The 14,760-nt window shown below is 36.9% G+C and overlaps 1 protein-coding gene across 2 annotated transcripts in view; it reads left to right on the top strand.

The window, feature by feature from the left end:
- Positions 1–14,760, top strand: part of LSAMP (limbic system associated membrane protein) — a 637,373-nt gene that overhangs the window by 325,639 nt on the left and 296,974 nt on the right. For both annotated transcript variants that reach the window (XM_055316365.1, XM_055316366.1), the window contains exon 2: positions 8,925–9,157. In XM_055316365.1, the coding sequence (XP_055172340.1) occupies positions 8,925–9,157 (233 nt within the window). The remainder of the gene's footprint in view (positions 1–8,924; positions 9,158–14,760) is intronic.

The raw sequence follows: 14,760 nt of genomic DNA on the forward strand, positions 1-14,760 counted from the left end.
TATGAAAAACTAAGATACGGAGAGGCTAAGTGACCTACCTGTGTTCTGAAGGCCAGAACTAAAATTGGTTTTCTTGTATGAACTAAATAGTATATATTTTACCCTAACATTCCATCAGAAGTGTACAAATTCTTAAATTGTTGTGACAATTTAAATAAATTCACATGAATCTGGTTCCTGTGGTTTGCTACCTCTCCATTTTCACCCTCTCTGGAACATCTGTCACTCCTTCTGTATGTATACTTATCTGCATTTGTGCATGCAGTCACTTGTACATGAATGTGTACAAAGCAGCTGGGCTGCGGGACGATAATCATACCATGTAGATACCGTATTGGTGTTAATTGAACTAAAATTCAGTAGGAATCTAGAAAAATAAATTATTATCAAACTAAGATCAGTTTAAGAGGTTCAAGAGAAAAAAAAAAGAGGTTCAAGAGGATCAAGATTAAGAGAGCATACATGCATAAGAACAACAGAAAGAGGCCAAGAGAGTAGGCAGGGTTCAAAGCCATAAATCAAGTCTAGAAGGTGGTAGAAATGGGAGCAAGACAGCTAGAGAGCTGAAGCTTCTTGCTAGCAGGAACACCTAAGGGTCACTAGTGAGGCCTCACAGTTCTCTTTTTTTCTGAGTTTAATCTTATAACATGATAATAAAACAAGAGATGTCACAAAATGATTAATAATTTAAAAATATTTAAATTTGGTTTTTCACTAACTGGGCATTTATTGCTTTTAATGTGTTTTCATAGGTCTGTTGGAATTCATCATACTTAATATGATAAAATCAGACTAAGGACCTATGACTTAAGAGAACCTGCTTAATCCCATCGTCTGCTTTTCCTGATTTTACACACTAATGCTGGGAATGTACAGCCTTCCCTCTCAGACAGAGATTCTTTCCTTTTTTTTTTTTTTAAGATTTTATTTATTCATGAGAGACACAAAGAGAGAGAGGCAGAGAGGCAGAGACACAGGCAGAGGGAGAAGCAGGCTCCATGCAGGGAGCCCGACGTGGGACTTGATCCCGGGTCTCCAGGATCACACCCTGGGCTGAAGGCAGGTGCTCAACCGCTGAGCCATCCAGGCATCCCGAGTCTTTTTCCCCTCTATATTCTATGATTGTTTTGATGATTCATAAGGATTTTGTTTGTAGAGTTAAAGTTATAATGCAAACAACATCAAGATAAAGGGGAAACACATTCTTGAAGACTTCCCTTCAATCCACATCTTGAATCATTCATTACACACCTTACAAAAGAGGGAAAGTCACAAATGTGAAAAATAATAAAAGTTTAAACATAGCTTTCCAAAGAATAAAGATTAACAATTTCCCTAAAACTCAAATTGCCCCAGTTGAGTTGATTCTTTCTTATCTGTTCTAGATGTTATGGACCCATCTTATACAGAGAAAGAAAGTAAAAGACCAGAGGTTTTTTTTAAAGATTTTATTTACCGATTCATGAGAGATACAAAGAGAAAGAGAGAGAGAGAGAGAGAGAGAGAGAGAGAGAGGCAGAGACACAGGGAGAAGCAGGCTCCATGCTGGAAGCCTGATGTGGGACTTAATCCTGGGACTCCAGGATGACTCCCTGATCCAAAGGCACATGCTCCAACTGCTGAGCCACCCAGGCGTCCCGAAAAAAGACCAAACTTAAATAATTTCTCCACCATTAAATTAGGAAGCAGTGAAGTTATAGATTTCCTATTCACCATCAGTAGTGTACAGATCTTCCTTGACTCACGATTATTAGGTTACATCCCAATAAACCCATCCTAAGTTGGAAACATAAATCAAAAATGCCTAACACACTGAACATCATAACTTAGCCTAGCCCACCTTCAATGTGCTCAGAACACTTACAGTAGCCTACAGTTGGGCAAAATCATCTAACACAAAACCTATTTTATAATAAAGTAGTGAATGTCTCATGTAATTTATTGACCACTGAAAGTGAAAAAAAAGAATGGTTGTAAGTATATCAGTCATTCACCCTCGTGATGGCAAGGCTGACTAGGAGCTGTGGTTCCTTGCTGCTGCCCCGCATCACAAAAGAGTATCTTACCATGTATTAGTAGCTTGAGGAAAGATCGATACTCAAAATTCACGATGCGATTTCTACTAAAATTGCTTTCACCGTCTTGTAAGGTTGAGAAATTATCAGTCGAATCATTGTAAGCTGGGGACTGTCTGTACAAGACTATATTGATGTATAATTATGATGCTAAAATAAAACAGCAAAGGAGTAATGTTTCATTTACTACTAACCATAACTAAAGTATGACTAGACTTCATTGTAGTGATTCTATCATGAACATGACTTATAATTCAGGGACTTCACTGGAGGCGATTAAGTGTCTGTAAATTAAGAAGCATATGCTTATTAAAAAACACCATTGTTGATGTTTGCCCTATGCTTCCAGATATTTAAATCAAGAGACCAGGGGATCCCTGGGTGGCACAGTGGTTTGGCGCCTGCCTTTGGCCCAGGGCGCGATCCTGGAGACCCGGGATCGAATCCCACGTCGGGCTCCCGGTGCATGGAGCCTGCTTATCCCTCTGCCTGTGTCTCTGCCTCTCTCTCTCTCTCTCTCTCTGTGTGACTATCATAAAAAATAAAAAAAAAAAATAAAGCAAGAGACCAAAGTCTGACTCAGAGTTTTTCAGCTCAGCCCTGTCAACATTTGTGAGGTCTTTATTATGGAGGTTGTCTTTTATGTTGTAGGATGTTTAGCAGCATCCTTGGCCTCTACCCACTATATGCCAGTAGCAACCTCCCCACTTCAGGTTGTGACAACCAAAAAAATATCTCCAGATATTGCCAAATATCATCTGCAAGTACGAATTGCCCCCACTTGAGAACCACTGGTCTCACATTCTTAATTTTAAAAACAAATCTCTTACTTATGCATTCCACTGCCCTGGTCCTTACATGTGAGAAGAATGAGGATAGATAATTTATGAGAGATTGAGTAAAATGCACTCACTTGTGATAAATGAATAAATACCAGATTATATTCCTGAGAAAGAAAGGAAAGTTTGGATAATTTTTTTTAAATATTTTATTTATTTATTCATGAGAATACAGAGAGAGAGAGAGAAAGAAAGAGAGAGAAACAGAGACACAGCCAGAGGGAGAAGCAGGCTCCATGCAGGGACCCAATGTGGGACTCGATCCCGGGTCTCCAGAATCACTCCCTGGGCTGAAGGCAGGCGCTAAACTGCCGAGCCACCCAGGGATCCCCAAGTTTGGATAAATTCTAATGCCAAATTAAAACATTTTTAGCAGCAAGTAATGTTTGTTAAATATGAAGATATATGTCTAGTAGCAATTGAATAGGTTTAATATCTGATAGATCTGTATCACTTATATCTTGGATGTACTGTCAGCAAATATGCTATTAAGCAATTTATTGCTACAGACCAAATTTAGCATGTCTGTTCTGCCTCCAATTATACTCATCATTTTAGAAGCAGACTTAGGCAGTATGAGTAGAATTGTCGATGTACCTGTTTGTATAAATGTGCATAATATGCTTGGTGTAAAGTGTTTGCAGAGATCCAATGCTTGAGATTTTTATGGGTGCATTGATTTTTTGTGACAGTTTTATGGCTGCAGATATACTGAACAGGGAAGATAAAATTTTGCTTGCCTTTCCTGTAATTTTTTTAAAGCTGATTTAAAAAAAAAATCATAGACCCAGAGTTAAGGTAAGTAACCAACCTGATATTTGTGGGGTCATGGCTAAAGTGGGCAACCCACTAAACATTTATATATTGCTTTATGTTTCTCTCACTTTTTCACATGTGACATAGATCATGTAATTCTCAGGGATGAAGTTTCTTTATAATGAAAGCACTGAGCACATATTTTTCTCTCCTTTACTTTCATGCTACTACCACACTCAATAATTCTCTTTTAAAATTCCACCTTGTCTCTAATACTTTTAATTATTTCTTAAGAAATGTTAAAATAGTTACCCATCTATTCTGCACCTCTTAGATAATTAACTAATATTTGATGTTTGACCTAATGTCAAAGTGTTAAATTCAGTTTACTTATCCCACATTTCAGTGAGTGCCTACTGTGTGCATGGTGGGTATACTGCTAGGACCTGTGAGGGCTCCACAGGCAAGTTTCAGGAGGGTCACTGTCATTAATAAGCTCAAAGGAAAGATAAATGCAGATAACTTTAATGCAGTGTGGTGTATAACGAGGTCATAAGAAAGATCCATGAAAAGGATGGAATACTAATAGCTGAGGATTTCCTAGAGAAGTTGGTACTCTGTATTATGACCTCGTGTTCTCAGCTACCTGCCAAAAAATCCCAGCTGAAGAGGAGGGAATTCTCTCCCCTCTCTTCTTGACATCAACACCCACTCTTTAAGGAGCAGTCCTTTCTAAATCCAGGAATGGTTTGCAACATCATGAACTCCTGGAGGAAACATTCTGTTACATCTAAACAATACGTAACACTTACAGATTTTTAAAATACATCTCACTAACCACCTCTTACTGGTCAAAATGACTAAAATTAACAACTCAGGAAATAGCAGATGTTGGCAAGGATGGGAAGAAAGGGCTAACCCTCTTACACTGTTGGTGCAAATGCAAACTGGTGCAGTCACTCTGGAAAACAGTATGGCACTTACTCAGAAAGTTAAAAATAAAACTACCCTATGACCCACCAACTGTACTACTAGGTATTTATTCAAAAGATACAAATATAGGATTCAAGGGGGCACCTGCACCCCAACGTTTATAGCAGCAGTATCCATAATAGCAAAACTATGGGAAGAGCCCAGATATCCATCGACAAATGACAGATGAATGGATGAAGAAGATGTGTGTATGTGTGTGTGTGTATATAATGTGTGTGTGTGTGTGTATATATAATTTGTGTGTGTGTGTGTGTGTATATATATATATATAATGGAATATTACTCAGCCATCAAAAAATGAAATCTTGTCATTTGCAACAACGTGGATAGAACTAGAGGGTATTATGCTAAGTGAAATAAGTCAGAGAAAGACAAATACCGTATGATTTCACTCATATGTGGAATTTAAGAAACAAAACATATGAACGTAGGGGAAGGGAAAGAAAATAAGATAAAAACAGAGAAAGAGGCAAACCATGAGACTTTTAACTATAGGAAGCAAACTGAGGTTTGCTGGAGGGGAGGTTGGTGGGGGGTTGGGGTAATTGGGTGATGGGCATAAAGGAGGGTAATTAATATAGTGAGCACTGGGTGTTATAGGCAACTGATGAATCACTAAATTCTACCTGTGAAACTAATTATACTACATTAACTAAATTGAATTTAAATAAAAAATTAAAATAAAATATTTTAATAATAAAATACATCTCTTCATACTTCTCCAGCTTTAGCCACATCTGATATTGAAGATAAAGTCATTAGATATCCAGTTCTGAACTAGATTGTCTGGTATTGAAGTAGCATTCTGGGTAGGGGATAATTCATTGTTATGTTATGATGGCATGGCATGAGAAGTCTCATTTACTCTACAGGAATGCCTAATGCACAATTAAGCTAACTTAACTCATAGATGGAAGCTCATGATGCTTGCTGATCAGTCAGTGCATGTTGGGAAACAGGATCAGCATTAAATTGACATTTCCTCATTTTTTAATAACTAGGTGTTCGGTAACTGGTTATTTTCACTGAACCACCATAAGTTCTACAAATTGAGATTATTTTGACTCTTACCATCTTTTTCTTATGTGTAGTTCTTATGGTTTGAAATAGTTGCCACCTTAAATCAAGATATTAAAATTTTAAAAACGAAATTAGTTCTAAAATTGTAATATTTTTGCCCTTTTTCAGTATAAAAGTTTTAGTCATGTTGTAGAAAGATGATTTTCTAGTTTATAGAGTCAATATATTTACTTTGGAACGACTGGCTACATATAAAGAACCCTTAAATATCTGGAGGAGTTGTTTTCCTTTTAAAAATACTACATCATTGGGGCACCTGGCTGGCTTAGTCAGAGGGGCATGTGACTCTTGATCTCAGGGTTGTGAGTTCAAGCTCCGTGTCGGGTGTAGAGGTTACTGAAAGTAAAAATTAAAAAAACAAACACAAATACTGCACTGTGCTCTGTTTGGCTTCTTGGCTAACTATACTAAGTTAGTAAAAAGTGTGAGTGTATATATGTATGTATTCTATGCCTTTCATCTATTTGTAAGTAAAAGATAAACTTTAAAAATAAATGTAAGTGAAACACAATGTAAGAATAAGATGTTATATAGATTGTCATAGCAAAATCTCCACATAATGTATTGTTTCAGTTAATACATTTTTATGGGTCTGGCAGTTTTGCTGAAATAGTCCATTACTTCTTTAGGTAAGATAAATCTGAACACTCTCAGAGAATAATTTGGAATAATGATCTGTGTGATAATTTTAACTTGTGTATGGACAAAAATTGCTAAAATGTCCAAAGGACCCTAAACACCTGATTTAGAAACTCTACCTTGTGCTGATAAGGAAATTTGTCTGATTCATTTGTTGATGTTATAGGGTTTAGGATGGGAAAGTGGAAAATAGGTAACCATATGTCTTCTACTCTGTATGTGTGACACTATCAGTTTAACAACAGGTATTTACCAAGTACCTAATATATAAGGTTAATTTTTGGAGGTACCGAAATGAACAGGGCAAAATATATCTGTATTTGATATTTATGTGAAATGTTACATGGTATTTTTTTCCCAAAATGAACATATTAGGAACATATTTTGGGCTAGACATTATTCAGTATAATCTCTGTGATGTAGCATATCTGTTTGCTGTTGTGTTGAGCTGCGTGGATGAGAAAAGTTCAAGGAGGTACATGATACAAGATTTAAAATGCATTTACAGAGGCAAATTGCCATTCTTCTCTGTAGAAGAGAAAAACACGGTAAATCTACGTCAGTAGTTTCATTTATGTTCTAGAAAGCAGAAAACAGCCTATTAATTCATAAATGATTCTCAGTTGACAAGTGTCACAAATACCATGAAGGACAGAGAAACAATGCCACATAATAATAAAACAGGAAGAGTCAAATCATGTCTGGAAAGAAACAGCAAGAATCCATGAAGTTAGCTTTGTACTCTCTCATGGAGAAGTTCTAAATTATCAAACACATACAACTAATCCCAACAATATCTCTATGGAAGAGAGATACATATTGGAAGAGAGATACATATTGGGTAATAGAGACATTAAATGTTGACTTCATCTACTTACGTTCTTGAAAATAAATAGGTAGAGAAGAAAAGAGAGACCTGCGTATTATAGAACTCAAGTAATTAAATAAAATTCTCATGTTAAATAAGATATTCAATACACTTAAAAATAATAGGAGGTCTTTTGAACCATAGGTGAGGTATTTTAAAAGAATTCAGCTTTTCTCTTTTTTCAAAATGAGGTGGCCTCTGTATGCCTACTATAGACAGCCTGTAGATGATGCATCAATTTCCTGTCTATGTGTAGATCCAGAATCTTTATGACTGACTCTTTCGACCTAAAAGGAAACCTGGATTTGACTTAGTTTGGAAAACACAGAACATGGTATTTTAATTGTTCTGCTGTCATGCTCCTGGCTTCTTCTCTCCATCCCTCATGCCCCAGAGTGCTGAGCAGATGGCTCTACAGTTGTGAACAGGGTCTGGGACAATCTCCCTGTGGGGCAGACATAAATCTTGCCAAAGGGATGCAGAGAGAAGTTTGTTTGTTTGTTTTTGCTCAATTGTTCCATTTCCAGATTCTTACAGGAATTGAAGGAGAAAACAACATTAGCTACAAAGTATTTGCTCCTTCTACATTAATCTGCATTCTTTGCCTCTTTCTTACAAGTTTCAGAAAGAGATCCTTTTAGGTTTTTTAAAAAATATTTATTTATTTATTTATTTATTTATTTATTTATTTATTTATTTTTTATTTATTTATTTATGAGAGACAGACAGAGAGAGAGAGAGGGAGAGGCATAGACACAGGCAGAGGGAGAAGCAGGCTCGATGCAGGAAGCTGGATGTGGGACTCGATCCTGGGTCTCCAGGATTATGCCCTGGGCTGAAGGCAGTGCTAAACCACTGAGCCACCTGGGCTGCCCCCTTTTAGGTTTTTTAAAATAAGTCACCATTCAAATAAAGATTTCCCCTTCATCTTTCTTGGAAAATGAACTACAAAATTGGTTATTTCATCTCCCATAAAATATTGAATCTGTTTTGATGTGCCAGAAATGCTGGTTGTAAGCCGTTTTGCCAGCACACAACCTGCTGCCCTTAGCAGCCAGAAGCCGACTTAGGCAAGATGATATTAGGTTTGATTTCCTTGACACCATACTTATCTACTTACCTTTGGATTGACTTAGACACTTCTTGCTCCTGGGAGAGGGCATTCCAAACTTATAAGAATCTGAAGCAAATTCTGAAATCTAGTCCAATTCCTACAGCAGTGGGGCATAAATTGTATCTATCATCACACAGGACTTTAGGAAGTACTTATGAAAGAATTAAGACAATTCAAAACTCAGTAAACGTGCCACATTATCACATGTCAAATTCTCAGTTACTGAAACAGATGGAGTTCTGTGTGAATGACCTTTTCCTAGACAAGAAGAAGATAATCCAGTGGGAAGTCCATATCTATTTAATTTTATTTGCCCGCATTTTTCATATTCATTGTTTATTGCCGAATTGGGTCCAATATAATGACATCCATCCATTGGATGGTAATTAGATCTTAGGAGAAATAGTGGCAATAGCTAAGACTCTAAGAAATGACATGGCAATTATTCATCCTGCATATAATTATTGTTCTTGATCGGTCTTGTTGAGGACAATCATGTGGAGAATGAATGCAGATGCAGGCATGGCTAAGGTGCTAATGTTGTTATTCTGCTCTACCAGGTGTGTTGTAGAAGACAAGAACTCGAAGGTGGCCTGGTTGAACCGTTCTGGCATCATTTTTGCTGGACATGACAAGTGGTCTCTGGACCCTCGGGTTGAGCTGGAGAAACGCCATTCTCTGGAATACAGCCTCCGAATCCAGAAGGTGGATGTCTATGATGAGGGTTCCTATACTTGCTCGGTTCAGACACAGCATGAGCCCAAGACCTCCCAAGTTTACTTGATCGTGCAAGGTAAGAAAAGATGGGATAAGTGGATGTTAAGGGAGAGGTGAGAAGCAGAAAATAAACATGATGTACAAAATATTTGCAAAATCCTTTCTGAAAAAAAAAAAAAAAAAACAACTTTCAAATGCCTTATTGCATTTAAGTGTTATTTTTTTCCCTGAAAGGATAGATTTAAAATAAGAGGAACAAGGAGAATATAGAAGGTGGAATCTTGCCATTGTGAGCCAGTACCCTTGATAAGAATATTCTCTCCTAGTCCCAAATTTAAAAGCACACAGCAAAGGCCACAGTGATTGAAATAAGTTGGAACAGGGTAACAAGAACAAACAGAATGCTTAGAACCATGTGAGGTGCACTTTATCAGCTGTTGGGTACTGGATGCTTTGCTGAAGGCTTGATTTTTATCTTCAGCATAAAGAGTGTTACTAATTATCTGTTTTTATCATAGTAAATGTTATTTGGAAAAATAAAAATTTCCAGAGGCCTTGACATCATCTCAGCTGGCCAGCTTTCTTTTTAAATTATTTCTCCATTTAATGGTAAATTATTTGTGAACAAATCCAGTGTCAAGGATCTGCAAAGTCATTGGGGACAATCTGCTCCTAGATTGGGGTTTCCAAGGGCACACCTGAGTCATGGTTTTATAGGATGAAAACCCTAAGTGGCATACGCATGCCCCCAAACAATAGCTCTCATGGGTCCCTTTCCCCATAATTGCAAAAAGAGAACAAAGCTGATCAGCTGCAAATTTTATTGCAAGCAAAGTCAAACCACCAGCAGTTTCAATCCATCTATCAGGAAAGATCTAAGCACTAACAAATATTAGGGCTGTGTTCATGTATTCTTGATTTACAATTTTATGTAAATTTAATGCAAATTAAGCATGGCCCTAGGGCTCCTGTCAGGATTCCAATGTAGTCAGTGGTGTGGGAAAGTTTGACTGTAGCTTCTATTAATGTGTTATGGAATTGATTATTGCAGCGTTTAAATTATTGCTCTCTCAACTCCTCTGATTAATAGATTGAAACTGGAGTAAAATACATCAGAGACTGCCTGGTCCAGAGGTGGTTTAGTCATGTGACCTCTATCTTGGTCCATTTGCAATGGCTGACAGCTTCATTTTATTGCTTGTAAAAGGCATGTCTACTGACTTGCAAAGTTCCTCTCACAGTCAAGGGATAGAATGTTTTCCTTGTAGTTTATGATGCTAGAGCTTCATAACACGATGCTGCAGGGCTTGGATCCGAGGCAGTCCATTTAAATGTGTAAACATAACCAGAGATGTGTAAATATATAAATAGGTTAATTTACCAGCTCCCTCAAAAACACAAGTAGGACATATATTTTCTTTCCTCTCTCTCTCCCTCTATCTCTGTCTCACACATACACCCTCCTCAAAACAGAAGTTCTGCCCCATGCCATGGCAGAAGGAGTGGAGTTAACTGGTTTTCTTAAAGCCCCTTAGAAAGATTTTATCGAATGACCAGTTCCATATTATATTATGAGATTTCTACACAATTTTAACACCTTTACAGCCTTTAATGTCATCGGAAAGCCACTAGAGACCACAACTAGAAAATTTGTATTGTACCATACTAAATAAAATTACGCAATTTGAGTATATTATAGTCCTTGGTTTCTAGATGAGGAAACAGAAGTTCATTAAATTTAAGTTACTTGCTCAAGATTACATTAAGAGTTCAACGAGTGAGTAGTTTGGAGCCAAGACCAAGAATCAAATTTTCTACTGGAAGAGACATTTATTGTTATGACTTTAAAAACTGCCATATTTATATTTAAGTCAGATCTTAGCACCAGATGCCTCTTCCTCTTTTTTTTTAATTTTTTGGTTATTTATCTATGTACATTTTAGGTATGAACTAAATGTACTAATCCTAAAGGGATTAGAGGTAGAAATAAGTCCGACCATACTTGCATGTACCTTCATACCATGTTGGCATAAGTTAAATTTGATAAATTAATATTAAGTAATGGAGAAGAGCCTACCAAGTGCCAGGTACTATTTAGTCCATTGGGAAACCTTTAAGGTTCCTCTAACTGGCCTATGAATTAAATTCACATGAAATAGATTAATAGGAGAATATCAAATTGAATTTCATATGTATGGGGATCCATATAGACTTGAGATTCCAAGGACAGGCAAAATGAGGTGTGTATATATATATATATATATATATATACCATCCTGAATTAACAGAAGGGGCTATTCATCTGGGTCTTCAAAGGAAAAGAAAGCAACTCACAGAAGAAAAAAAAAAATGAGTAAATGCTGGCCCATCCAGAAACAATGGGACATAGGGAGGACTTTGACCAATTAGTGCTTGGTTCCTCCTTATCTACCACACATAGTTCATATTAGAATATAGTTATTTATGGTGCTAGCTCTCTTGCTGGAGCAGGTACTCTATCTAAATTCTTTTTTTTTTTTTTCTACCTAAATTCTTTAAAGCAGTTAGGGGGAAGGTCAACATTTCTTCCTGAGTCTTTGGGCCTTGATTATTTTTAGCTCTAAATAATCTGCATGCCAAAGGTACAAATCCTGGGGCAACTCTTTCTGAACCCCTACAGTTTTTCCCATTTGTTTCTAATAATATTATTATTAAGTAGGTATTAATTACTTTATTATAAATATGCAAAAGCTTAAAGTTCAGACACAATAAGGAGCCAGCCCAAGGCTGCCTGTTGGTTTAGCACAGGATTTCAAACCCATATCTGTGTGATTCAAGATACTAGTGTGGTGTTTTGTTTTGTTTTGTTTTAATCACATTGCTGTGGAAGAAAAAAAGAGCAACAGAGTTTATACTTATAAAAGAGATTAGAAAGGATCCTCTCCTCCTTGAGCCTGAGTCAGGGGGATTTTTTTTTTTTTGACAATTAAATGGATGTTGGCATTTTATATCTAGCACCAGATGGCTGATCCACTCCCCATTAGGATATTAAACCTTGCAATTATATCAGTGATTCCATCCCATCATCCTGTTTTGTTCATACTATTCCCACTCCATGCCTCAACCCTACGTTTTCACATCAAAGATCCTGTTTCTGGGAATGGCTACCATTCTTCTTCCCTCCAACCCCATAGCACCTTCCTTCGAAATGAGAGTCTTTTGAGTTTTTCAAATTCTGCCTTGTGCACCCTCTATGGTTTCTGTTAATCCAGTTTAACTAGTCATTAAATAAATGTTTTTTTCCTTACCTAATGGTGAGGCCATCTTTAGTTACCAGATGCTATGAGATACCGTGAAAATATAGCAATTAACAATGTGGGCCTTGAAGTCACACTGCCTGCTTCAAATCTCCGTTTTCTTTCTTATTATTCAAATAAGTTTGGTGATAAACTGCTTAATTTCTCTAAGGCTCAGGTTTGCCATATATAAAATAGAGATAAAATTTAAATTTTAAATCTTCCCAAATTTATTGTAAGGATTAAATTAGATGATCTATGTAAAGCCTTAATCCAGTGTCTGGATATCATGTGTTTTCACCCAATAAGATGCTAATAATGGTGATGATGAGAATGGTGATGATGATGATGTTGGTGATGATGATGGTGGTGATGATGATGGTGATATGATGACGATGACAGCAACCATGCTGTTTCTACTGTTTCTGATTCTGTCATAAGACTTACTTTGGCTGTAGGGCTGTTGCCCAGAGTCTAACCCCTGCTTCCACTTATTGCCTGTTAACCCTTGTGTTGGACTCTTTCAGCTTTTGTTTTAGATCCTTCCTGTCCATATTCTCAGTTGTCACTTTCCTTAGCATCCAGTCTTCAGCTTTACTCCTTTAGGATTCTAATGGGCTTCTTAGACTAGCATCTTCGTAAAGTTCTTAGAGAGCTTTAATAAGAATATTTAAGGGGGATATGCAGTATGCTTCACCAACACTTAGAGAGTTTGTTAAATTCTGGATTGGAGGGACCTTTCCAGAATTTCTGATTAAGCAGTTCTGGGGTCAGGGGCTGAGAATATGCATTTCCAACACATTACAGGTGATAATAATGCCACTGATACAAAGACCATACTTTGAGAACCACTGCTCCAGAAGAATTGTATACCTTAAGATTATTGGCAGAAGTGTTCTTGCATAATGTCATTCAATTTCAGATAGTGTTACACTTTCAAATACTCCTAAAACTAATCTCATTGGACATGAGACCGAGAACAGGTAGATTGAAAAATACCTTAAATTTCATGGTAACATCCTAGGCCCTCTGAGACTGCTTACCTAGCCTAGTTCTGTGGAAAGAAAAAAATCTCTCTTCCAAAACTGTCCATTTTCAGGTATCAAAGCTGAGGAGGGGGAATGGTTGAAACATAAAAACTGGGGATCTCTAGGTGACTCAGTGGTTTAGCGCCTGCATTCAGACTAGGGCCTGATCCTGGAGACCCCGGATTGAGTCCCACATCGGGCTCCCTGCATGGAGCCTGCTTTCAATGGAACAGAATAGAGAACCCAGAAGTGGACCCTGAACTTTATGGTCAACTAATATTCGATAAAGGAGGAAAGACTATCCGTTGGAAGAAAGACAGTCTCTTCAATAAATGGTGCTGGGAAAATTGAACATCCACATGCAGAAGAATGAAACTAGACCCCTCTCTTTCACCATACACAAAGATAAACTCTCTCTGTCTCTCATGAATAAATAAATAAAATCTTTAAAAAAAAAAAGAAAAAGGAAACATAAAAACTGCTCTAGGTTTCAAAAATCTCACCTGTATAAATTTTTAAGTATTTGTACCTCCTTATGTTTTTCATGTTTCATTTTCCCTGAAACCTCCTTTCCTTTTGTATGTATTCCCATCACATTAGTGACTATTTAACATTTCCAACACTTTCTCTCTAAGTTTTTGTCAGTTCATGAGGGTCATTACACATAAAATATCCTGTGTGAAATAAATATGCTACATGGTTCACTAAACTCAGTCTTTAGCTAAATGGCATCTCTACACACCTTCCTCATGAGGTACACAAGTGACAGTTTTGCATCAGCAAATGTACAAATCAGTAATGATCTCTGGTTCACTTGTGATTAATGGTATTAAATGTTGCATCTGTGGATCCCAAAGCTATTCAAACATAAACATGCATCTGAGATACTTAATGAATGGTAGGACTCATTTCTAAAGCCAGATATTTTGGTTCCCACACCACCTTCTTTAAAGATTCTGTGACAAAAGATTAAGAAAACATTATCTTTAACTTTAATAAACAGAGTACTTTGACATCCTTCCTAGTAATAATGTCCATTTTTTTCTCTAAATGTTATCCTCCTATGATCTGTTTTTCCTGATCATGACACAAATGGAGGTATTTGAATTATGACTATGCTTCTCTTTATGTGATCCTTGTCTAACCTGCAACAAAATCAACATTTTGGTTTATTATACTTGTCAAAATGTAGATTCCTGAAAACCACTCCCAGAACAATTGAACCAGAATCCCTGGGAATACAGCCAAAATTTGCAAATACACTGTGTTTTGCATGTGATTCAGATCCATATGGAAAACCGAGAACTACTGTTCTAGGGACTTAAACAACTAGTGAGAAGAATTTGCTGCTGTTGGCTGCTCATTTTGCTGTATGG

This window comes from Nyctereutes procyonoides, unplaced genomic scaffold, assembly GCF_905146905.1.
Source record: "Nyctereutes procyonoides isolate TBG_1078 unplaced genomic scaffold, NYPRO_anot_genome, whole genome shotgun sequence".
NCBI classification, from domain to species: domain Eukaryota; kingdom Metazoa; phylum Chordata; class Mammalia; order Carnivora; family Canidae; genus Nyctereutes; species Nyctereutes procyonoides.